A 26,803-nucleotide genomic window follows, 5' to 3' on the forward strand; every position below is an offset into this window, starting at 1 on the left:
CCACCAAAGACATTCAAACACATATTGTTCTTCTCTTCTTGTTTTCATTACATTCTCAAAAATTGTTAATTTCACAATCCATCTACGCCAGGCAGGCTCTTGGTTCACATCTGTTCTATCCTCTAAGGAAAAGTGTGTGTGACAGCTCAACCACAGAAAAGACCTGAACAACAAAGCTGAATGTTACTCTAAGAGTGGGATATTTTTTTCATTATACCAAACAGAGACAACTCAGCGTGCACATTTCTAGTCTTGGAAAACACAGAAAAAGAAAAAAAAACATATAAAGGCCCAGGACAAATTCTGCTTTTTACCTTTTTTCCGGGCCTGTGAGATGATGTCAGCAGCACTCTTGCTCATGACCCGTGTCACGTAGAGCGGACAGTTGGTTTGGCTGGCGATGGTGATGGCACGAAATACCGCCTCTGCCTCCAGCTACAGACGAAAGAGCACAATGCGGTTGACTCGGGAATGTTTTTCCCATTAAGATTTTGTCAAACAAACTTCAAATATCACGACCACAGCAAATTATACATTTTTGGAGCTGTATCATTTGAATAATTTGTTTTGAACCCGAACGACAAGGAGAAGCTTATAATTTTAAAACTGGGAAAGTCAAGGATTGTTTCAGTTATATTGTGTTTGAGTAGTTAAATTTAATGCGATCAGCAAACAAATGTTTAAAAGAAACTTAAGTGAGGTCAGACTAACACCCAGTACTTGCAGATTTTCTAAGGTGGGAGGCTTTAAAAGCAAACATATTGGACACATTTTAGACACATGTCCACAACGAAAAGCACCTGGTGTTTTATTGTGTCTGAAATCTTCATCTCCATATTTGTAAATGCTGGCTAACGAGAACTAAAAATGACTTTAAATACAAAATTCTACAAAGGTTTCAAGTAGAAACGTCACTGCCTCCATATGATGGAAACACTGTTTTCTTTGAGTCCAGAGGTTCAGTCTGGCTTCAATGACCACTGGATTAGTACTGAATAAGATAGTGTACACTAATAGAGAAATACTTGTCTGACTTTGCCTGCTTAAGAAAATCATGTTACCAATTTCTAGATTCTTAAGACTCCACTCAGCTACTTGACATTATGATACTGGTGGGACAGGAACCCTCTGCAGCAGCACAGAATGGAAAATCCCAGACAAGTCGTTGAGCTGAAAGTGTGGCTTTGATTTTTGTTGTTTGCTGAAGAAACATTCACAGCAAAAACTGGATGGAACAAGAGACTTTTTTTTCACCCAGTGTCTCAAATGTATCTGAAACCACATGTGTGTAACAGGAACAACGTGTGTGTCTGAGGACCAGTCCAAAAATGTCACTGTGCAGAATGTGATTCTTTACATGTACAACCATGTTTGTACTGTTTGCACAAAAAAATGATAAATTATAACATGGCTAATTTATTTGAATACTTTTTTAGGACAGTCCCTTTCAAAATGCTTGCACATGCAAATGATGCATAGTAGCTAATATTTAATATAGTGTATGATGTGTGAATGTTAGACCTCTTCTGGCCTGCTCAGCACATGCCCCTCTGGTCCAGTGATACCCATCTGCAGCATCCGGGCCTGCTCCTGTTCAACACACATGCAAAAAGTCAACTGTTAGCTGCTCAGTTTATAGACATAATGTACAGTATGTAGAACTTTCTGGGAGGTCTTCATCAGTCTACAAACTTCAGAATGATAAACCGTTTCTGATTAGTTCTGCGTGTGTTAAGTACACGAACAGCAGTTTTAACATGTGGGTCTGTGCACGGCTCAGAGCAAGGAAAATTTCACTTTCAGAACATCACCTAAAAGCAAAAACTCTGCTTTCAGGTTAGTTTTCTTAGGCATTAGTTTGTACCTTTCCTTGCATAGTGTCATTTAGAGCGACTGTCTGTGAGTTGAAAATGTATTACGGTGACATGCTTCTGCAAATAAGGCTTTAAGGGAGCATCTCATACCAGTGGAAAATCAGTAATACTCTGTCTTAGAAGCCTACGATTGGTCAGGCAGCTAAAATTAAAGACTGAGACTATATCAGCCAAAGGCAAGACAACTTGTACTGTAACTGAAGAAACTAGTGGCATTCCTGTGGTCAGTGCTCCCCTCAGCTATCTGAGGAGAAAAACTTTGTTGCAAGGAGCAGGACCTGTTGATGACAGACACGGAAAATCTAGACATGTCTACAAATGAGAGGAATCCCAGCTGTGTTACTACACGAAACAAATTTGTGGCTCTGATCAACATTGCTGCGCTGAGACTGTTCCCCTTCCCCAAACTCACAAAGAAGAGGCTGCCTGGCTGCCTACATTGGGCAAGCAAAAGCAGTTACAACCTAAGTTTTTCAAGGTGCATTTCTAATACTTATGCTGCCTTCAGGAGATGCTCATGAAGTTGTTACAATAAATGGCCCTATGGCTAAATATGTTTGGAAAAGTTTAGAAATCTAGCATTGCTGATCTCGCTCCAAGGAAACATAGAGTCAGGAAAAAGTTATAGGATATGGGAATTATGGAAGTTGCAAACCCTTTCAGGAAAAAAGTAACTGAACTTTCAGTACATGAGCTTTGAGAGGGGAGTTTATCTCAAACCGGCATTTATTGGCCATTTGAAGATGAGAAGCTGTCCTTTGGCATTTGTTTCTATGCTTTTCCATGGCTGTTGTTATAACAGAGAGCTTCCCAAGCTAGCTGAGAAGTGGGGTGGGGTCCAGCCAAAAGACCAAAACACTCACCTAGGAGGGACACTAGTCAGATACCTAATCCACCTTAACAGAGATTTTTTAATGCAGAGTAAGAAGAAAGACTGAACTCTTCTAAGGATGTGTCCAGACACCCATGGGAGAAAGCTAATTTCTGCCACTTGTAACAGCAATATTATATTAATATTCTTTTGGCCATTGTTCACAACTCATTGCCAAATATGAAGAAGACCCTGCCCCAACCTGGACTAGTGAATCAGGTTGTAAAGCATATCCTCAGGTTCAGAGTTGCTACTTCTCCCCCTGCAGCTTTGCACTTGGCCACAAACATCTCCAGTGTATGCTTAAGGTTGAAGCCAGTAGAACCACATCATCTGCAAAAGCAAAGATGTGACCCACCCCTTGGGTGCATCTAGAACTTTGAGTAATAAAAGCTTGAACATAATCAGGGGCGGCTCTGGCAGCAAATCTAAACAAGACACCTCTATCTTAGGTGGTCTAAAGTACAGTACATGACATAATCAAGTGTTCAGACATGTTGGTCTTACAGATGGAAATCAGACTTCCAAGTTAAAGTTGCAAACTGGATAGGAGAGCTGGGAATTGCGATGAATCAGATCCAACACGCACCCGCATACACACACAGTGACAGAATCCAGGCATGGTCTGGAGCTCTGACTAATACCAGCCCTCTCGATCCATCACCTATTACGGTTGATTCACTTTCATTTGTCCACAAAACGGCACAGCCCTGTATAAACTACACCCACACATTACAGTCCTACAGGAAACAGTCTCCCTCTCATCAGTGACAGTGTGTTTAGTCTCTAAGTAGTGGAGATGCACTGTGATAAGACTAGAAAAGTGAACTGAAGTGAACTAAACTGAAATAAATCACACTAAACAAAAACATATCACAGAGTTGGACCGGGCACAAAAGTTCAGAAAAAAAGAAAAATGAGGCAGTGAGGAAGCAATGGAGAAGAAAGGTGTCTGTTAGTGCACTCGTTTCCATTGTTACCTCAGCGATGATCTCGCCATTTTCAGCGTGGACCTGAGCGATGCCTCCCCGCTCTGCCAAGAAGGTAAAGACCTCATAGAGCTGGATGAGAAAGATAGAAAGATTGAAATTACAGTGGCACTTCTTTTATATTTCAAATCCTGCCTCACTGTTTACTCAAAGAAAGGGCACTCCTTTTTAACTCAGAGGTCACCCATAAGCCACAATTTAAAAGAAGCCCACAATTTACATGATGTCTACTCCGACACGCTGCAATTATTGTGTGTGGTCTCCAGAAATGGTGAGAGTCATGTGGATGAACTGCAGTTGTTGTTATGTTGCTGTGCCACAGTTCCTTAGCGAGCTGCATGACATCAGTTTTTCAGGCTGGACTATTTCAGTTGAAACATGTGCTCCTTTGACCAACCAAATTAGGTACGGCTGTATGAGAAACAGAGTCCTGCCTCACACCCTCTGGCTTTCCACTGTTTTTTGAGTCCTTATAAAATCGCAGTACGCATAAATCAAAGGCTGTGAACAATAATTACGTAGTCCTTTTTTAGACACTTTGTCACCATTGGAGCCAAGTCACGGCCATTTCTTTTTTGCATGTTGACTGTGAAGTTACAGGAAGTTGGCAATGACTCATTTTACATTGACTGCAACTGGGAGTTTGTGACACGGTGAAATAATAATAAAGGCCATGAAGTGAGCCCTTTTCTAATGTATGATGAATTGAGGACAAAAGCAACAGTCCTCAACAATTCAGTGCAAAACTAATATTAGGCCTTCGGTAACTTAAAATAGCTTTCAGAATTAAAAAGTTGCAGCTGTGTCTCTTCAAAGGCACCATCTCGTCGCTGAGCCGAGTTGGAAAGATAGCAACACCAAAGCAAATTTTGCACTGAGCCTGGCATTTTTCAAAACTGTTGATTTTTCTCCCATCCCTGCACATCAAACATGTGGGGAAAGATGACTGCTGAGAACAAAAAGAGTTTTAACACAGCTATTAAAACAGCAAAACCTGGTCTTTAAAGTGTGTGCTACATTTAAGGCGCTCTACCTCACTGTTGCTCATCTGGTAGTAGTCCTTGTACGCCATGTACACCTGGAATGAGTTCACTCCTGCAAAAACAGTAAGTCAACATGAGAGAAAGATAAAATGTGAAACGTTTTATGTAAAGTTTAATTTCTTTAACTACTTTTAAACAAAATCTCCCAAAGCACTCCACCCCCCCTCACCCACGAAGCTCTTATAGCACGCCATCAAGACCCACCCTTTTCCTTGATGAGATTATCCACCTCCTGCTTTACGCTGTCATTCCAGTGGGTGATGTCCACATGGAGAGAGTAGTCGCAGCAGGCTTTCTCATCAGCCCACTGCCTCCACTGGTCATGGGCCTCTATCAGACTGGTATCAGGTTCTGACATCACATGGTCCACTGAAGAATAAAGGAAGACAAGTATTATCAGACAGAAAGAAGATGAATGCAAAAAGCGAAATGACAGATGAAGTGGCAAAGAGTTGACACAAGTGGGGTGGGCATAGTCACACGTAAGGAAACAAAGAGAGGGCAGCGTCAGGATCTGTCTGCTGGTGCTTTTACTTTCTCCCTGCATTGTTTATCTTGCATAATCAGCTGTCTGTCTGAATTCCTGCAGTGCTCAGCCAGTGGGAAATAACCTTGTCAGATGTCACATTGCATTTTGTACATCTCTATCTGGGTACAGGTGTCCTTGCACAAAAATTGAGCGACTTTACCTACTTTTATATTTTCTGTGTAGCCACGATCACATTTTTTATTAATAGGAATGGTGCACATTTCGATGCAAGTTCTTAAATGCATCATGAATGCTTTGCATGGATGCTGCTTGCATAAGCACAAGCACATATAATTACATACATAATGTGTATATTTGCATGGTTTTCTGTGCAGATTGAAAAGCACACAGTACGAGTTTGTGTTTCTGTTTGTGGACACAACAGGATCACAGTGCACAAAATATCCTGCTACATCTAACTCAGCTCTAATAAAATAAGGCCTCCTGCTGCCTTGCCACCTGACTGCCTTCTTTATCTTATTAAAGAAAACCCAATCTGCTTATGTTAATAGGATATAGCTGAAAACAGCAGTCGCATACATACACACAGACACACACACACACAAAACAATGGCAAACGCTCAGTGTCCACACTTTTTTTGTTCACCATCTCTCAACACAACCTCATTTGCTAGTTAAGACAGACATGTACGATATAAAAAAATAAAAAACACACAAGCAGACAGCAGAGTACACATTTCCACTTGGAATATAATCCCTCTATGAATGGAGCTCATGAATAGAGCTTACTACAGTAGCACGCCTGTTAGTGGCTTTGTCTGTTTGAAAACAGGGCCAACAGGCAGCAGAGGAGCAGTCAGCCCAAAAGAAGTTTTAATGAAACTGCAGCATCTACCAACTGTGACAGCATCTCATCCCTAACCTACATGAAGTTCACAAATCCACAAAAGAAAAGGCTGTAGTCAAACCAGACATGGGAGTACGACACTGATGCCCTATTTCTTTGGGAGTAGTGTTTCACTCTATAACCCCCACCAGTCATCGCCCCCTACGCTCAGTCTTTTGTATGGTCCTCTTTCGTAGTGGGACCAAAACCTTTTCCCATGCCTCCCTTTCTCTTTTCCTCTGTCTGGCGTTCAGCCATCCCTCCCCTCACTGCATTTTCTTTTTAGCTTTTTTTCTGAAAAAGCTTTACTATTATCAGCTTCACTGCGTGGGTGACCTTTCCTGCAGCTCTTACCGATCATGGTTGTCCCACCAGCAAGAGCGGCCTTTGATCCCTGGGCAAAGTCATCCACAGTTGTGGTTCCACGGTACGGCATCTGGAAGTGGGTGTGGATGTCGATACCACCAGGGATCACCATCTTCCCGTTGGCCTCAATGGTTTTCACACCACCAGGCACAATCAGATTGTCACCAATCTGCCTGTCAAGTGAAGATGATGTTATCGTAACTATATTAAAACCTGTCCATAAATGTACACAAACATAATATAAGTATTACTTCCCCTTTTTGATTATTTATCAAAGCTGAGATGCCAATTATTCAAATTCAGGGAACCAAATTATTCCAGAAAGGAAGACAACATAGTAAAAGGCAAAAAAACGTTTAATGCGTATAAATCTAAAGCAGAAAAAAAACTAACTGAAACAAAGTCAACCTAGCCTGAAGCGGGACAATGTCACCATCCCAACACATTAACATTTCGCTTCTGCTAAAAAGTATTTTTATAGAAGACACAAGTTAGACAGGCAGGCAGAAGCCAGAGTCTCTGTGAGTTTGCCAACAGTCCAATAGTGCCGCCGGCATGTGGGTGTTTATCATGCAACACCAGTCTTTCTGTGGGCTCCTCTCTCTGAGCTGCCTCACTTAGGGGCAACAGGGACAACTGGGAATTCAAGTGGCAACAGAACAACGGGGAAAGCGAGTGAGACAGTTCCACTGTCCTACCCCAGCCCGGTCAAGAACAGCTGTTATCAGTTTAACTGTTACCGCAACAAGTTCAGATTGTTAGCTTCATTCATTCAGTCTGCATTCATGTCGTAATTCTTAAATTGTTTCAGATTTCCTCATCAGTGTTTTGGAGGAAGTGTTTATAAGACTGCTATTCATTATGTAGCTGGTGTTCACTTAGACTGTAATATCTGCTCTTCACTTAAACTTTAAAACTATCATTGCAAGTGGAGCAACCAGTTTTTAACCACTACTGTCTTAGGATCAAATAGCATTCAAAAACTAACAATCTAATCATGATTAAACTCTTGAAGATAATCTTTAAGGCCCAAGGTGCTCTTTTCACATTTTTTAATACTGTTTTACCCTGGTATAGATAATTATTTCAAAAGAAGCCCTTTGATTTTGAATTTCTTCAAGAACTTTAGAATTATCTGTGTTTCAGAGTTTTAGAAAAGTAAAATATTTGAATTTCTACAGCAGCACTATGCACCTTCAGGGGAGAGAAGGATTTAAATATAAAGGGGACAAGTAAGATACCACATAGCCCAGATAGAAAATAGTTGATGAGGTGAACTATAAGTGGAGGGACGAAACCAAATGGGAAGAGGTGTGAGCAGAGCAGAAAAGAGGACAGTGGAATACTTACTTAATGAGGCCATCCTCCATGTAGATATCGGCATGGAAGGACTGATCATCATTAACAATCCTTCCGCCTTTGATCAGAAGCCTGTCGCTCTGTAGAGAAAGAGATGGGCAGAGTGGAGGGAAAAGGAGGGAGGGTGGGGTTGGAGGGGATGAAATACGATAACAATTATGATTCTATGCAACGTTGTGCCAAGAAAATTTGTTTAGACATAGTAAATCATCCTCTACTGGAAATTTACTTGCCTAAGTCACAATATTACTGTACAAGAATTAGAACTGTACTCTGTTTGTCTGTAGTGAGATTATCTCCTTATTTCTTTCCACCCACAGGATATGAACAATGTTTCATTCATGGCTGCTAGAGAGGGGTACGTGTGGTGGCCGTGTCACAAGCAAACACATCTCACATAGCATAACTATATGGACCACCCAGTAAGTCTGCGTGCCCAGAAAAACAAGCAAGATTTGGGAGGAAATGTCTTCATTTATTTGATGAACATCAACTAGTGTCAACTCATTACCCACTTTTCAGATGGCAGATGATTACATGACATTCAATATCTGGATCATGTCAGATCTGTGACAAAATACTGGTTGCACTGATACATAAACTGACTATGGACCCATATATATGTGAAGAGCTCTGGGTACAGAGTATTATAACCTCCTGCATCCACACATGGGGACATTACATCCTGGCTTTGTTTGCATCACACACTTCATTCTACTTGTGTTGTGCTGTAAAATAAACCTAATGTCCCCTTGTGAGCATGTTCTCACAAGGGGACATGCATGTAACAAAGTATGTAAAAAGAATTCACACATAGCTAGAAAAAAGTAAAAAGGCTCCCCAAACAACAGCTCTGGTGTCAGGAGGTTAAACAGCATCCTTCAGTCTTTTGCTCCTTTACTTGAAAGGGGGTCCAGTAAATCACCATAATTTGCAGACCTTTCCCTTCTTTTAAAATGAAAATTTCTCCAGACAGGGATGTCATCTGGGAGGCTGATGTCGTTGAAGCTCAAGCCGCTTTTAAGGTCATGGATTAACATCGTAACCACATTTATCCAGATTCTGTTACGCAATAATTTTAACCGTCAATGTTTTTTTTCTCAGCGTAATCATTTTATCCAATAGACCGAATGCGATCACCAACTGATCACTCAATCATTTCATAAAGCAGACAATTTCTGATCTGTGTTACAAAATAATGCAAATATTATATAATCCCTACAGTGTTAACGAACATGTTCCAAAGTAAAACTAAAAAAGCAACACTAAGTCTGAGGAGCCTTTTGCCAACACCTTTTGATGTTTTGTGGCCTGACTTGGGTGTTGTCATGACGCCACACAGTCAGACAAGAACAATTTGCTGCTGCACCATGGGCCGACTCTAGCAGGCCATTGCCATGGCAACAGGTTGACGAGAGGGAGAGAAGCAAGAGAGGAGAGACAGGGTGCGCCTGGTTTCGCTGATATGCTGGCTTTGCTGACTGGTTGAATGTACAATTGACTGTACAACAGGGTTAAGGGTTTACAGACGTGCCCTTGCTCACAAAATGAGCAAGGGCAAGATATCTTCTTCATACAGGACTTGCTCAATAAAACAAATATGATGTAAGTAATTGAACATATTAATGCCTTAGGAAATTTAGCCTTGGATAACCTTATCACAATGACTTCATGACAAAGCTTTTTTCCCTTCACTTCATTCCACCACCCCAATCTTCTCCTTATATGTGGAGCTCTACACTTATGATTTAACAATAGGGTTCAAAGGTATATTTATTTGGGAGAATCCATTCTCCTGTCCGCTTCCTCATTGCTGCTATAAATGGTCAGTTTCTTAAAGTATGTCTGAGTTAAATTACCCAGTGAATTTCAGGCACAATCAACAAATATTTGCACTTATCTGCTTCACAAATTTTAAAAAACTGCTTTAATTATCAGGATATAGGTTTAATTCTTTTCTGTTTAGAACTGTTTTTAGGACAAAACAAGGCTTCTGCACATGTCATCCTCAGGTGTTGGAGCTTGTGATGTGAGACTTGTGACATTTTTTCGAATAGATGACAAATAAAATAATCAATACTGAAAAATTTGTTGCGACCTGCAGTATTTAACTTCCGTGTAACCTTCACGAGATAATTAGTTATTTTATTTTTTATATTTATTAATTTTTTACTAAAATGGATTAGTAATCGAATTAGTTCTTTTAAAAAAGCATCGACATTACACTGAAAACCAAAAAATATAGCCTTATTTATATACCCAGTCTCTAAAACGGCAAGACTTGGTCTTTCCTTGGTCTGCTAAGAGGAACACACCATATTTTCCCATCAGCAGATGTGTGCAACAATTTACAGCCCCTGGCCGTGGACCCAGAGTTTCATCATTATAATAAACTGCAGCAATTCCTTTGAACATAACAACAGGAAAAATAAAAGTATTATCGTGTACATAGCTCGAATATCTGCTGAGCTAAAAGACACACAATGTGGCTATTCATGAGTTGTGTGGTAGTGATTGCACATATTAGGTGGTGGTGGTGGTAGTGATGGACTAGTGCGAACCAGAACCCAGAGTCTTCCCAAGCAACCACACCCTGAAGCAACACATTACAACACACAGTCATCAACTCCTGGAACACCACACTAGCATAGATCATGCTGCAAAGCTCAATGCCTTCATTAGCTTAGAGAGAACGCCTTCCAAAGAGTGCTCTGTCATAATAATTTAACATGACAACATTACTGAATGTGAATAGGGAGTGCACACAGACAACTTTCATAGCATTCCAGTAAAGGAAACAGACGATAAATTTGTCAGTTAATCAAAAAAAGGTACAAAAGATGCCCAATGTTGTAAAACTATTGTAACAAAATCAGCCTTTGCATGTGACTAAATGGTATTTTCCTCATCGTTTTTTGACATTCTTTGACAGATCAACAACCTAAGATGACCATAACCCAGAAAAGATTTTTCAGTTATTGTTATAATGACAGCTCCTGATGAATTTGATGTTAACCAAGTTAATGATCAATTGTTGCGGCTCTACAGCTGTCAGTTTAAATGGTGGTGAAAAGCAGCTTGTAATGAGTCAAAGGAAAAATACATTAGTTGCAGCTGCCCACAAAAAATTAATGCCACCAAATCTGATTCTGCAAAATCTGAAATCTGATCTTGTCTCCTGGTCATGACTTATGGTGTTAAATATGAGACATTAGTTTTTGTAAAATGTTGTGATGTATCAATGAAGTTGACCTCTGATTTTTGTAGATTAAAAAAATTATTTTGTGGTCTCAGTAGCTTTGACATTCGCCCACTCAGTTCTAATCAGTTCATCCTTGAGTCCCATGCCAGACTCAAAGAAAATCCCTCAAGGATTCAAAAGCTACTGGACTACCTCGGATCTCTAAAATTGGAAGTTTTTTTGTTTTTCTTTTTTAATCACTCGGAACATATGGTTAAGAGTCACTGCTGTTTCATTAACATGAATAAGAATCACTAATATAAATATTATTGAATTAATAGTCAGATAGAGACCTGCTTACATCAGCAGCATCAGACAAGAAGAGGTTTTACCTGATTTATAATACTGCAGCGATGGGTGTGCCATCATGCATGGGTGACTTACTGAAGTGCTTACACCCCCTCCCCCGTCCTCTCTCTCTGGCACGCACACAAACACACACACTCATTTTACCCTTTTCAATTTCTGGCCACTGGCTGATGACAACATGCAGGAGACCGCAATCACTTAACAATCAATAGCTTTCCATTTCCGTTACAACCCAGTAACTGGCCATTGCTGAATTGCTCAGGACTGCATTTCACATTAGATTCTTTTTACACTCAGCGGAAACTAAGATGCTGAAACGCTTCATGCCAGCAGCTCATGTCATCGGTGCAATATCTAACAAGACAGATATTTTTAAAAAGCAAAAAGCATGCCCAAAAAATTGTTTCAATAATAATACAAACCATGAACTAGACGCAGAATGCGTGGCCAAACTGTCAAGCCTTTTTAAAGACACATAATAAAAACAACGCGTTTTCCACTGGCATTTCTTCATCACACTTCATTAACAGAAACTCAGACTCAACATTTACTGTGGCTTTTACATCAATTCTGTGACAAACAGCCACAAACTGTGACAGTAACCATTTCATCTGACCACAAACAGCAATGTTGCTCATATTATTATAACAAATATATGTCATGTGACATCATGGCGGGTGAGATTGTTAAAGAATAGATATGGAATATTTCAAAATGTGTTTTCTACATCACATTCATGATTATCAAAACAACATACAAGAAAGAAAATTGTAAGTAGTGAGTGAAGGGAGATAGCTCATCACCTCATTTCTGAAATTCTTAGTCCAACTTTTGTCTGTTAGTCTGTCTATACCACAAGACAAATGTGGTTTTGTAATAGTGACACTGGTGGATTCCAACCCTCTGTGCTATCCTGTGGTTACGGGAATAAACCAAAACATTTGTTACATCTTTAACGAGACAGTACTGTCCACATAATGAACTCATGCCACAGCTGTTACTTTTTGCTGCAGCTTCGACAAGAACTATTAAATATCATTCAGTGGCTAATGTGGTATTCACGAGTCCTGAGTCTAAGATTGGACTGCATAACCACAGCGGGCTTAAGATGGTGGATTCAGTGCACGGCTAATAACATGCTTTGACAGTCTTGATGCAAAAAGGAGAGTAAAGACAGCTTAATGAGGTCCTAAGACAAAGAAGACCTCATAATTTTACTTTTTTCTCTAACTTTGTTGAGCAAAGTTGCCTGTGCTCACACATAGCTGAAGAAAGGTGCTGTAGACTAGTCATTGTGGATTTTCTATAATAGCCATTGATTTAAGTTTCGAAAATACAATGTCTGGCTACTGTTTTGAATTAACTTCTTCTCTTACGGGATCATTCGACTGGTGAGGGACCAGAATTTCCAGGTTGACAACATTCTTGACCCAGACTGGTTACTGGTGGGTTAGCCTCCCATGTGTCCAATTATGAGCTGGTCCCTTTCATACATGCGCAACGCACGCACAGGGTTGGAAGCAAACAGTCATCTACACATCATTTACAGCCACATGCCAACGTAGGCTATCATTAGGAAGCTATTCAGTACAAGTAAATGTTTCTGAGAACAAGCATAATAAGACACTTAAAATGCCTACACGGATATTTTTAAAGAAGCTAACAAAGGCAAAATGGCTAACACTGAAGCTAGCTAAAGCTCAGAGCCAGGTAGAAGCAAACAGCTTCGGAAAGAGCTTCAGTATGAGCAGACAAAGGTTGAGAGCAATTACGAGGAAAACTAAGGTGTGTGAAAAAGAGAAAAGGGCCCTGTTGTCTGCTGAAGTTATAAACATAATGGAAAATGTAAGTAATTGGTATTTGTTTTGTTATATAAATCTGTTAAACCTTCTTTTATCTGGTAAGGCAAAATATGCCAGCTATAGAAACTATTTTTTAGTTAATTATTTGTACTTCATTCCTCTTTTGTAAAGTTTCATTGTCATTTATTTTATTATGAAAATAAAAATGTCATAATAAAAATATATTTTTTGTTTGCATAAACTTAATTTCTCAATATGTACCATACTGGAGTTTACAGAAAACTGGGAAACAGAGCATTTTATCCATATCAGTGCTAAAATAAATAATTTAGTCACTAAGCTGTTTCCTGACTGAGTCAATGGTCATACTGAGACAAAACCACGTCTTCAAGCCACTTAAAGAAGTCCAGACGCTTTTCTTTCCAAGCTCCTTAGACTTCTAAAAATCTAATGACATAAGAAGAAAATGTTTATTTTACCTTAGAAGGGTGATAAATGCTATTCTGGTTTTTTTGGGGGATTTTTTTTTGTGGGGGGGGGGGGGGGGGATTTGGCTCTTCAGAATATGCACAAGAGACATGAACGATGTTGATCTTGATCTTGACTTGCTCTTCCCAGGGTCACTAACTATGTCCTCATTTGTCAATCGCATAACTATTGCAGCACCGACTCTTTGAAATGGAAAGGTCTCCCTGGGTTGGCAGTAAATAGTAGCCACTATTAGAAATTACACATTTGCAAGGACTACTCCATGCAGCCGATTCAGTACTCAAAGTGTACCAGTTGTTTTCCTTCCAGTTTTTTTTTACAGTTACTATTTATGAAAGTCAGTACACCAGTATAAGTATATACTGCACTGTACTTGCATTGTTATATATAAATATAAAAAAAACACCCAGCACGCCCCTACGGGCGGTTTATCCTTCAAGCTCGGGTCCTCTACCAGAGGCCTGGGAGCTTGAGGGTCCTGCGCAGTATCTTAGCTGTTCCCAGGACTGCGCTCTTCTGGACAGAGATCTCCGATGTTATTCCCGGGATCTGCTGGAGCCACTCGCCTAGCTAGTGCTCCGATTACCACGGGGACCACCGTTACCTTCACCCTCCACATCCTCTCGAGCTCTTCTCTGAGCCCTTGGTATTTCTCCAGCTTCTCGTGTTCCTTCTTCCTGATATTGCTGTCATTCGGAACCGCTACATCGATCACTACGGCCGTCTTCTTCTGTTTGTCTACCACCACTATGTCTGGTTGGTTAGCCACCACCATTTTGTCCGTCTGTATCTGGAAGTCCCACAGGATCTTAGCTCGGTCATTCTCCACCACCCTTGGGGGCATCTCCCATTTTGACCTCGGGACTTCCAGGTTATACTCGGCACAGATGTTCCTGTACACTATGCCGGCCACTTGGTTATGGCGTTCCATGTATGCCTTGCCTGCTAGCATCTTGCACCCTGCTGTTATGTGCTGGATTGTCTCTGGGGCATCTTTACACAGCCTGCACCTGGGGTCTTCCCTGGTGTGATAGACCCCAGCCTCTATGGATCTTGTACTCAGAGCTTGTTCTTGTGCTGCCATGATTAGTGCCTCTGTGCTGTCTTTCAGTCCAGCTTTGTCCAGCCACTGGTAGGATTTCTGGATATCAGCCACCTCCTCTATCTGCCGGTGGTACATACCGTGCAGGGGCCTGTCCTTCCATGATGGTTCCTCGTCTCCCTCCTCTTTCTTGGGTTTCTGCTGCCTGAGGTATTCACTGAGCACTCGGTCAGTTGGGGCCATCTTCCCAATGTATTCTTGGATGTTCGTTGTCTCATCCTGGACTGTGGTGCTGACACTCACCAGTCCCCGGCCCCCTTCCTTCCGCTTAGCGTACAGCCTCAGGGTGCTGGACTTGGGGTGAAACCCTCCATGCATGGTAAGGAGCTTTCTTGTCTTTATGTCAGTGGCTTCTATCTCCTCCTTTGGCCAGCCTATTACCCCAGCAGGGTACCTGATCACGGGCAGGGCGTAGGTGTTGATGGCCCGGATCTTGTTCTTACCATTCAGCTGACTCCTCAGGACTTGCCTGACCCTCTGCAGGTACTTGGTGGTTGCAGCCTTTCTAGCGGCCTCTTCATGGTTCCCATTTGCCTGCGGGATCCCCAGGTACTTGTAACTGTCCTCTATGTCTGCAATGTTGCCTTCTGGTAGTTCAATCCCCTCAGTTCTGACTACCTTCCCTCTCTTTGTTACCATCCGACTACACTTCTCCAGTCCGAACGACATTCCAATGTCATTGCTGTATAGCCTGGTAGTGTGGATCAGTGAATCGATGTCTCGTTCACTCTTGGCATACAGCTTGATGTCATCCATGTACAGGAGGTGGCTGACAACTGCTCCGTTCCGTAGTCGGTATCCGTAGCCAGTCTTGTTAATGATCTCACTGAGGGGGTTCAGGCCTATGCAGAACAGCAGTGGGGACAGAGCATCTCCTTGGTAGATCCCGCACTTGATGGTGACTTGTGCTATGGGCTTGGAGTTGGCCTCTAGTGTTGTACGCCACATCCCCATTGAGTTCCTGATGAAGGCTCTTAGGGTCCCATTGATCTTGTACAATTCTAGGCATTCCAGTATCCAGCTGTGGGGCATTGAGTCATAGGCCTTCTTGTAATCAATCCAGGCAGTGCACAGGTTGGTCAGTCTGGTCTTGCAGTCTCGGCTGACTGTTCTGTCTACCAGTAGCTTGTGTTTTGCGCCTCTGGTATTCTTGCCAATTCCTTTCTGTGTCCCACTCATGTATTGACCCATGTGCCTGTTCATCTTAGCCGATATGATGCCTGACAGGAGCTTCCATGTAGTACTGAGGCAGGTTATTGGTCGGTAGTTGGAGGGGACCGGTCCCTTCTTGGGGTCCTTGGGGATCAGGACCGTCCGACCTTCGGTTAGCCATTCCGGGTGTCTCTCGTTAACTAGCAGCTGGTTCATTTGTGCTGCCAGACGCTCGTGGAGTGCAGTCAGCTTCTTTAGCCAGTAGGCGTGAACCATGTCGGGCCCTGGTGCTGTCCAACTCTTCATACTGGAGACCCTTTCTTGGATATCTGCCACTGTGATGGTTACTGGACCCTGTTCAGGGAGGTCGCTATGGTCTGCCCTCAGATCCACTAGCCACTGAGCATTGCCGTTATGGGTTGCGTCCTTCTCCCATATGCTCTTCCAGTATTGCTCCGTCTCCAGCCTTGGTGGTGCTGTTCTCTTATTGTTCCCTTGCCACTGAGAGTACACCTTTGCTGGTTCTGTGGAGAACAGCTGGTTTATTCTCCTGCCTTCTATCTCTCTGGTGTACCTCCTCAAGCGGCTGGCCAAGGCTGTGAGTCTTTGCTTGGCAGTTTCCAAGGCCTCAGGTATGGACAGCTTGCTGTATTTCTTATGCACCTTCTTTGTCGCACCTTTCTGCAACTCCGTTAGTTGGCTAACCTCCCTCCGTGCTACTTTGATCTTGCCCTCTAGCCTCCTTCTCCATGGAGGGTACTGCCCCTTGTGGCTGTTCAACTTGTAGCCAAGCATCTCACTGATCACTGCTGCCGTATTGTAGATCAGCTTGTTAGTGTCGGTAATCGTGGTTGTAGGTATTGTCCGTAGTGCTGCATTAACATCATCTAGCAGACCTTCTGAGGGTACTTCACGTAATCTTGGTAACCGGCTACGGGGGATCCAGGTTTCAAGCTTGGCCTTGCAGGTGCCAAAAAACATAAATCATTAAAAAAATTCAGCATCAAATCAGCAGAGCTTAAATTACATTTGTCTTAAAAAATAATACATTACAAAAGCTTTCAGATGATTCAGTTTATTTCCTGAATGTGGCATTGAAACAGCTTGAAATGAAGAAATAATATTTTATACATATAGTTTTATTGGAAGATTTTCTGGATATGATAAAATTTATAATTAATACACTGTGTTTCCCTGCGGGTGACAATCTAAGCACAATTTTTACCAGAAACTTATGCCCACTCTATGAAGTGCGCATGACCTATTCTCAAAGCTTTGGCACTGATTAAACTGCTGTCTTAATCACTAATTTAGGCCAGCTGGTGGATTAGCGTTAACACAAGAATCATGCAAACATTACAACTATCTAAAGTCGCTCTCACAAGTAGTATTCTCAGCTCAAACAAATGTAGAGGCTGTTAATGCCTTTCTTTAAACTAAGCTGATGAAATTATGCTAGAAATCTGAATTATAAGGAAATGTGTTCCTTCCACCTGCTTTTTTTCTTTTGATACACTTCAGTCAGTAGTGAGATCTTTTGTCTGCTACAGATACAACTTCTTACAAGTGCTGATCTGTTATATTTCTGGAAGCAAAACACTGTGAAGTTCAGATGGAAAGAAATCCAAACAAACTTGTCATTCAGCTCTTAACAAAGAACAAAGTGCCAAAAATAAAACGCCTATTACTGCACGGGAAGCTGTCATTTTCTGTTACACAAGCCGGCAGTAATAAAAAATAGACGGCAGGATGTTGTTCTTACTACTATGCTGACATCGACACACACGTTTTTTCCACTTTCACCGGACTGGAGGGAGAAGCGCTCATAAAGTGGGATGCAAAGTACTAATATCTCCTTCATGGTGCTTAATGAAAGGGAACGGTCCTGGAAAACTCGAGTGCGACAAAATAGGTCAAAGGGGGTGAGGAGGAGGAGGACATTAGAGGAGACCTCCATTAGCTGTGGCAGAGATCCTCGTGTCTGTAAGGAGGGGGGCATGGGGAGGCAGGCGGGGACCAGTGGAAGAGGGAAGTCATCTTGAATCTGCACCAGTGCCTCTGCTGCAGCCCTGTTGCCTAGCAGTCAAAAATATTTACTGTTCAGCAAAAAGTGTGCAGGATTTTTTTTCACATTCTGGAAAAGTGAAAACAATGAGACTTATCCATCTAAATTAATCGCAGGGGCCCCTGCCAGTTAAGGTCTGGAATGTTGATCTTGTGATAGGCTGGAGTAGTGTAACCGTGCAACAATCTGGATCTGATTGGGTCAGACAGGTTGAATTTTTAACTCTCTCAGTCAAGAAGTTTGAGAAATGCCTGTTTGTGCGCATGTGTGTCAAAACACATCCCCGCAATGACAAACCGAAGAAGGGCTGTATTTTCCTGCCATCACAACTGTATGTTTGTTTCCATGGTGAGTTGCGCGGCAATGTCTGGGTGGCCGTGGGGTATTTTGTTTGCACTGAAGCCCACTTTGCTGCAGTCTGCATGGTGACGGTACAGTCTGGTGTGGCAGGGAGCTGATTTGTGGAGCGTCGACAGGGTGAACGGGTTTCACCCACAGATGCTCACTCCAGCTGGAGGGGATTACGGATGACATGTAACCGCCTGGAACAACACTGTGGCTGCTGTGAGTGGGTATAAGGAATAAAAGGGACCACACCTAGAAAAGTGACAGGGCAGATCTAAAACCCAAACGAAATGAAAATGCTGTAATAGAATGGACAGGCTTGGAAATAAGGAGTCGGTGTCAGGAAGGAGGCTTAGAAATAGGTAGAGCGTTTAAGGTCCTCCTGTGTAAGAATTAATAGCGGCTTTCACACACGAACTTCAGACAGTTTCTAGGGAATCAGGTTAAGAGGCAGCACACACTACATCCACTCACCACTAAAGAATGTACCAGACAATACAATATTCACACACCAGCATACTCCAGCATCGACAACATCAAATGGACCTCTGTTGAAGTACAGATGTGAAAACAGCTTACAAACGCAATGATTCCATGGCATCAAAACTCTATGAAGAGTTGTTTGTCCAGTTACAGAGTTAAAGGCCTGTAACTGGACAAACAACCTAATCATCTGATTCAGGTGTGTTGACCCAGGGTGATATCTAAAACCTGCAGGACACCGGCCCTTGAGGCCTGGAGTTGGACACTCCTGGCTTACAGTGAAAAAAAAGGTTATTTTAATGCAACAGATGCCAACCTCTGGGGCAGCAATGGGGCAGAATCACCTTTTAAATCTAAACATAGTGATATGATATGCACACAAGTAGTTCTCTGGTGTCTGTGTAGCCCCCATTACTAATTAACCAACCAACTAACCAAAAGCTAACTACGCCAAGCATAATAAATTGCTATTCATTATATTTCCATTTTTTATTGCTTGTGTATATAGTAGATCTTCCATGTAATTAGCAAAGCCTGTTGTTTCCTGTTGTTTGGGGCCATAACTGCATTTCGATCGTACACTCTGTATAAAACGTGGATGTACTCCACGGTCATGGCTCCTTTTGTTGGGGAAGTTCTGTGTTGAAGCCGCAGCCTGAACATTTCGGCTGTGGCCATCTTGTTTTTTTGAAACCAGATGGAAACTGACTGGTCATACAGTAGCAATTTGTCAATTACAAGGTAGCCATGCCTTGATGCATAACCTGCTTTATCATCAAAGAAATTTAGTTTCAGCTGCTCTCTTACTCACAAGGAGTCACAAAGCAGATAGGTCTGCATGGTTGATTTGGTAGATTTTTAAACCAGATGCAACCCCAAAAGGATTTGAAGTGGACTCTTTCACTTGTTGGGAAATATGTAAACCACTACACTGCGGAGCCACTTAATGTCTATTAACATGATGCGATTTTAATAAGACTTGAAACTAGTTTAAGAACATAAACTCATTAGGAAAGGCCAGTGGCTCATGTGAGCAATGGGCTCATTTCCTCATAAACTTCTATACAGTATGACCTCATTTTGTAACTCAAGAGTTCGTCCCTTGCTGGCTATAACAAAGAATTCAAGTTCCTCTATACTGGCTTTAGCTCTCAGACAAGAAGGCTATGGCCATCTTTTATATACATGTTTATGGTTTAGATACAGAAAAGACAAAGACAACAGTGCTTCTGTTATTTATTTGAAAAACATCCATTACTTGTAACAAGAGGTTCTTGCTTTAGTCTGCTTTACTGAAACAACGTGACACTTTCAATTCTCCTGGCTTGTCTGCGTCTGAATAAACCAATAATGCAAGTATTGTGTGTTTGCATTTCTAAGAAGCTGATCAAATGGTTGGAGGGGAACTACTACTACCATAAACTCCAAATCAAACAACAACATGTGTTGTTAGTCCATACATTGTTGAACATAAAATACATTTCTCATAAAGTTATTGGAGGTGGGACTCACCAGACCCCCGACGATATGATACTATCACAATATTTCACTCACGATACAATATTATTGCAGTTTTTGACATTTGGTGATAAGCTCAGTATTGCAATAGTATTGCAATAACATCTACTGCAATTTATCACCTTTTTTCAACTGCAAATGATGTCCTCAAAACAAAAATTTGTCAATATCGGTTTTATCCAATAACATAAAGTTATCGACGTCGTTTTTGGGGGGAGGGTTTTTTTTGCTCCAAAATGACACTGTCAAGCAACACTGTCACTAAAACCTGCAATAAATGTTGCCATAAGATGGAATCAGTCTGCCATGAATCTGATATCAGTCTGCAATTGAATAAGATCAAGTGGAAATTTTATACTCTGTCAAGCTAAGTGTGTCCAGGGTCGTTTCAGCCAATTTATGGTAAGTTTGCTCGACTAACCTTGTCTCGGGATGACGGTGCAGAAGACGAGCCCTCTTGGCCCAGGGTCATCGCTTGTTGTTAGTCTAATATATTTTCAAGTATTTGTTATTTATTCATTCATTAATATCAATATTATCAATATTTTTATACAATATCGCCACACAAAATATTCCAATATGCCAAACTGTTTTTCCCCTACATCCTTAGAGGCTATGGTTATAACTTGGATGTAGGAAAGAACGTAGTACACCCTACCTTGTCAACTGGACGCAAACAGATTTGGGAGCAATCCACTCAGTGGTTGACCCAGACATTGTTTCAAATCACTTTTCAAAAGCACTTAAATATTGTTGGAATAGTCACCCATATGTTGAGATCAAACTATAATTAAATTCATAAAACAGTGAAAAGTGTGGTTGCTTACATCATAAATTACTCCCCTTCAACTGAAACTGCATGAAGCAGCTTTAGGACGTCCATGAAAAACTTGTATTGTGGTACTTTCTGTCAGTCTGTGTTAATGTGCCGCTTACAGCTGGAGCTCTTCTAAATCCACAAAAAACCAAGCTCAGTAACCAAATATGATATATCTTGAGGCAATCAACCAGCATAGCTTACTCATGTTACTTTGGCTGGTGATCTGCTAAATGCTTTCTGTTACTTTATTGCTGCATGTGTGTGTATTTTTGACACAATTAGCATTCCCTTTGTATTTTTAAAACCCCCAAACCTACAAAACATCCTTTACCTTAGCGGTTATCGTCATTCAAATTGGCAGCACTTCTAGTGACTGTTAAACATGCCTTCACTATTTTCATAGATTTTCATATATTATCGACATCTCCTAATTTTACAGTAATAATGTAATTGTGTACAATTAGCTGAGGAGATAAGAAAAAAGCAAAGTCTCCCACATCTGAGCAACACACCCCGAACTGCAGCCTGAGCTTCAACAATGAGTGCTGGAAAACAGGCGTTTCAGATGCTCACACACAGAAAGAAAAAAAAGGAGAGGGAGAGGTTCCTCTGCAGTTGTAACACACACCAACACCCAGCTGGCTGGCTGTGTAACACCAGTCTGCCCTGAATTCAACCCCCCACCCCGCTCCACCCTGAATGCTCTGAGCCGACCCTGAATCTTTCTCCTTGTGGTGATGCAGAAATACAAGCACCCCTTCACAAGGCCAGCTTATCACAGATGGGCGTGTATTTACCCCACCTCTCTTCTCCCCCTGTCCCTCTCACTCTCTGCTGCTGCACCAGCCTGAAAGACAAACCCTGTCTATGATTTCCGAGGCCCCCCTATGAAATCACAGAGAGGGCTTTTTTTCCTGCAATAAAACAATTAAGGGCTTCAGGCGAAACAATGAGTTCATGTATAATAAGTGACCATTATTTTTAGGACCCCCTCCCCCCTCCTTTTTCAGTCATTTGCAAGCGTCCAGGGCATTGTGACCAGAATGTGCATTGATACTTTTATGTATGTCATGAAATCACTGTGCACCAAAATGGCAAGAAGGGTATTCGAAAAATGAGATCAACATTACTGTTCAAAATCCTCCCATGAACAAGACCGGCTGGGCCTTAAAAAGCCCCACAAGGGTTGGACACGTTCTTCTAATATCTTTACGCTGTAAATCTAGGTGGAGTGTAGGGGAATAAATCTAATTAACTGCATTATTCTAAATATATAAGAATGAGTTACATATTTTAAATCACCATAAAGTCTCCGTTATGCACGGTGATTTTTTTTAATGGGCGAGCCGGTATCCGTTCTGCACAACGGCATGGATCGCTTCAACAAAGAGGATGCAGGACACCTTTAAGAAAACGCCTTATCTCCCTGCCTGACTGTCACTATGGTAGCCAGACATGCCATATCATTGCGCGCATTGTTCCAGCGGCTTCCTGCAGTCGGCTCTGACAATAGAAAGAGCATTTTCATGTTGCTATGAGCTTGCATCGGTGTATGTGACAAAGATCCATCGCAGCGGCGCAAAAAAACGCTGAAACCTTCTGCAGTGATTTGAAGCAGCAGCCATCAAAGTTCCTGCAGCCAGTGAAGGAGAAATAACTCTTTACTCACTGTGATCTTTGGGATGTTCTTTTTTCCTTGATAAGACATCTTCTGTTCGATTCCACCTTTTCTTTTTTTTTTAAAAAATACCGAGCTTTTAAAAGCGATATTCCTCCGTTTATGGATGCTGCAGCGGCCCTCGCCTGGATGGGAGCTTCAAGGAATAGTCGCCCCTCTTGTCAGTGCGATGTGGAGTGGCTCGCAGAGTGCTATAGGAGCGTCTGTGGTCCAGGCACACGGCCCCTCCCTCAGTATGTTCAGTTTGGAAAGCGTGATGTCACAATCTTTCCACCGGAGGGCGCAGTGGAGAAGCTGGTGAACAGCCTCCAGCAGGCATCCTCTTCTTTGCGTTACACTGCTGTCACACGTTGTTTTTTTGTTTTTGTTTTTTGTTTTTTACATAAAGTGTGCTGCGTATCCAATATCTGTCATCACTGACCTATCCGAGAGAAATAGCAAAGTCCTTGAAGCAGCTGGTTTTGAGGCGCACTAGTTTGTGGTGTAGTCTGCGCCTGTGTGTTTACGGCTGAAGTCACTGAGGTCTGATTGATTAGGGGAAAATTGGCAGAACTAAGAGGAAACAAAGGAACATGGGATAGAAATCACCATCGTTATTATAAACAATATGTAATGGAAAGATTTACTCATTTTAAACATGTCCACTGACTTCACTGCCGTGTGTTAATCATACATATTGGATGTTTAAAATGTTGCCAGTCTGCTAAATAGATTTATTGGCAAGAAAAAAAAATATTCCCTTTGAAATTGTAGATTTATATCAGTCATAACCAGGAGGTTGTGTGTTTTGTTTTGCGGGACACAGAAGAGCAAAATGGTGTGGCAGCTGTCACAGAGCTTGCCCGTAACATTGCACACACACACACACTCTTTCTCTCTCTCTCTGCATGTTCCCACCCAGCCATGTGTCTCCATTGTTTGAACCTAAAGTGGGTCCCTCTTCGCTCTGCCACTCCCCTCCTCAGCTCTAATGCAGCCATAATGAGATCCTGAGAGTGACATGCATGTAGAAGCAGGTGCGTGACAAAGGGTGTGTCTATTTGTGTGTCTATATTACACTAGCAACTTAAAATATGTATATATATATATCATACTTTCATTTGCTTCATTTTGTCTTTTTTTTTTAAATATTGCTTTACAGAGTAATGTAGGAAGGTTTTACAGCACAGTTCTACCCAATTGTTGTACAAAAATAAGGGTTTAAATCTTTCTCTTTTTTTTTGTTGCTACAAGCAGACACAGGGCCTTCATCCTGGCATGTCCTTTCATGGCAGTGAGACAGAAAGGCATTACCTCAGCATTTCCAGGACTTGGAGAATGCATCAGCGCTACACACTCAAGTTTGCAGGATTGCTACCTCTGCAGACCACATTAACCGGCTGACACTGACAGACAGACAGGGTGCAGACAGATCAGGGATGCAGAAAAGTCTCTGTCAGGTCATCAAGCCTGTTGGAGCACATTTCACACCACAGTGAATGGAGTGAGAAGCTTCCAGTTCACTACCCAACAATCATATAAAATTATATTATCAGTTTACACACAAGCACAATCATGCTGACCACCTCAGCCACTATGTGATCTCTTCATATAGACGACATTGGCGAATTGAAGAAGACTAAATGATCTGGAGTTGTTTTGTGGTAGTGGGACAATTCTGAAAATGCGGGGGGAGGATAAAGCAAATAGGCTACGCAGAACGCAGAATTAAACCTCCTAAAATTTTGCTTAACTCTAAACATTTAAGGCTCTATCAATGCTCAGTCTTGACCGATATGAAGACATATGAAGCAGCATTCTTCTTAGTGTTTATTTTTGGTCCCTTTTATGATTCATTCTCCCAAAACACTGAATATATTTATGATACAAAAGCATCTCTTTACTGCACCCAATATAATTAGAGTTATTTTTCAGACTTAACCAGAGGGAGGCACAGACATCCTCTGTTTCTATCTGCTGATTATAAAGACTAAACTGAGTGTTATATGCAACATTAGTAGAGTGCTTATTTCATTTGTTCCTAGAGTATCTCTGTGACAGCTTAAAGAAGCATGTGTGTGCATGTTTTAATTTAGACAAGTCTACATGTCAGTGTATATGTATAGTTTTATGCTTTCTGAATACATGTGTCAATGTGACTTCCACCCTGCAGGACATCACAAAAAAAAAAAGAAGATGGGGTTGGAGCCATTTCCTCTCTCTCTGGACATCTGGTTAGCCAGTCTCCATTATTCACTCCACTGCAGCAGCTCACAGGACTAATTAGCCCACCAGACAGGAGGAAAACCAGTAAAATCTATAATTATGATTGTTATTGTTCAGTATTACTACAGCGAACAGGGAACAACACAGGAACACATAGTGAGCAGTTCAGTTCACCATAGCCACAAAACAACGAATGATATTGAGAGTTTGCATGACAATGTCAATAATATCATGACTTACTGTAGTTCAAATCAAAGTGAACCAGGTGTAATCAGATAGGAAGGAGGGGTAACAACATTTGTCATAAAAATACAAACGGGCAGCTTTTCCACTCGTCATTTGTTTGCCAGACAAAGATGCTGTTAAGTTTTACTGGCACGCTAAATGTACCAGTTAATAACAAAGGGATAAACACATCCTGCCTTCCCTGTGTCCTCTAACAATTTCCAAACCAGGGGGGGGGAAAACAAAAACACAACCTTACTCTATTGTCTGCTGGTTTCTGCTGAATCATCTGGTCCCCTGAAAGCAGCAATATTGCAGTTCAGTATCAGGCCACATGCCACGCTGAAGAAATCTATGTTTATTTTTTTACAGTATTTTAAGACAATTAAAGGCGGGAATGATTCAGAAGGCGGGAATCAAATATATCATAAGGATAATGTGAAGATTTAAATGCAGATAAATGTAGAGTGCAGCAGCTTAGTCTCAAACTGTCTGAGACTGAATGAATAACAGCACTAGAACCACAGAGGTGTAAACAAAAAAGGGAACACCATTTAACTGCAACGGTGGGGGGAAAAAGCATGTAGAAAACCTGTACTCAAAGAGATACAGCTCCACAGCTTCAGTCAGTTTACTTGCATTACTCACACAAAGGTCTGTCAGTCTACTGCTTTGTTGCTGAGTCTCTGTTAAATGAAAGTTGGATAAGAGTGCAGATCTGCCTGTGCAGCAGAAACAACAGCAGGCAGTCATATTTTAATTAGTGACCAATCTGAAGATGAAGGACTTGCATCATCAAGAAAGGCAATCTGTGTCAGAGAGTTTTGTAGTTTTAAAGTTTTTAAAGTGTAAACTGACAATCCCATTGTTTTCCAATCTTTGTATATTAGCAGCCAGAACTTCCCCACATTCTCTTAAATGCTGTGTAGCACATAACAGCAAACCTTAAAGCTGAAATTCAGCTCAAACATACTATGCGGGGATCATTTTAAAATGTTTACCAAGGTGTGCTACTAATTTCATTCTAGAGTTGACATCACCATAATGACTTTTATTAGATTCCATTTGTCTGTAATCTATGACATCTTGCTCTATATTAACTTATTGTGTAATCTGCTTAACTCTTTCCTGGTCTTTTTAAAATCTGTTTTCTCCGTCCGTGCTTCAAAGAAGTACTCTTGTGTGCCAATAAATGACCACATTCTGGTGATGAAATGGCAAAATGGTAATCACACCACTTTGTCTAGTCCAGTGATTCTACTGCTCTCAGCCAAAATTGTGTGTGTGTGTATTGAACAAGAGCCAGAGAGCGAGACATGAATCATCATCTTTTGGTGCCTAGAGTGTACTGCTCTAAGCCAGTGTCAATTAAGAGTGGATGAAGTGAATTTTTAGAATAGTTGCTAGGTCACACATACAAATATTATCATCAGTTCTTGTCCCACACTTATGTTATGGCAAAAAGCAGTACTCATACATTTAGAGCCCCGA

At 41.5% G+C, this 26,803-nt stretch overlaps 1 protein-coding gene across 4 annotated transcripts in view; it reads right to left on the reverse strand.

The window, feature by feature from the left end:
* The window catches only part of dpysl3 (dihydropyrimidinase like 3), a 44,542-nt gene that overhangs the window by 12,195 nt on the left and 5,544 nt on the right, over nucleotides 1-26,803 (reverse strand). For 2 of the 4 annotated variants that reach the window (XM_080307240.1, XM_026181655.2), the window contains exons 1-8: nucleotides 22,874-23,114; nucleotides 7,870-7,958; nucleotides 6,508-6,692; nucleotides 4,982-5,146; nucleotides 4,768-4,829; nucleotides 3,726-3,806; nucleotides 1,522-1,590; nucleotides 315-435 (exon numbers count right to left, since the gene is read on the reverse strand). In XM_080307240.1, the coding sequence (XP_080163366.1) occupies nucleotides 315-435; nucleotides 1,522-1,590; nucleotides 3,726-3,806; nucleotides 4,768-4,829; nucleotides 4,982-5,146; nucleotides 6,508-6,692; nucleotides 7,870-7,958; nucleotides 22,874-22,912 (811 nt within the window). In that variant the 5' untranslated portion in view covers nucleotides 22,913-23,114. Of the gene's footprint in view, nucleotides 1-314; nucleotides 436-1,521; nucleotides 1,591-3,725; nucleotides 3,807-4,767; nucleotides 4,830-4,981; nucleotides 5,147-6,507; nucleotides 6,693-7,869; nucleotides 7,959-22,873; nucleotides 23,115-26,803 lie in introns of those variants that run through there. The other 2 variants (XM_026181654.2, XM_026181652.2) reach the window with 1 other exon arrangement.

The sequence above is a fragment of the Astatotilapia calliptera genome, chromosome 10, assembly GCF_964374335.1.
Source record: "Astatotilapia calliptera chromosome 10, fAstCal68.1, whole genome shotgun sequence".
NCBI classification, from domain to species: Eukaryota; Metazoa; Chordata; class Actinopteri; order Cichliformes; family Cichlidae; genus Astatotilapia; species Astatotilapia calliptera.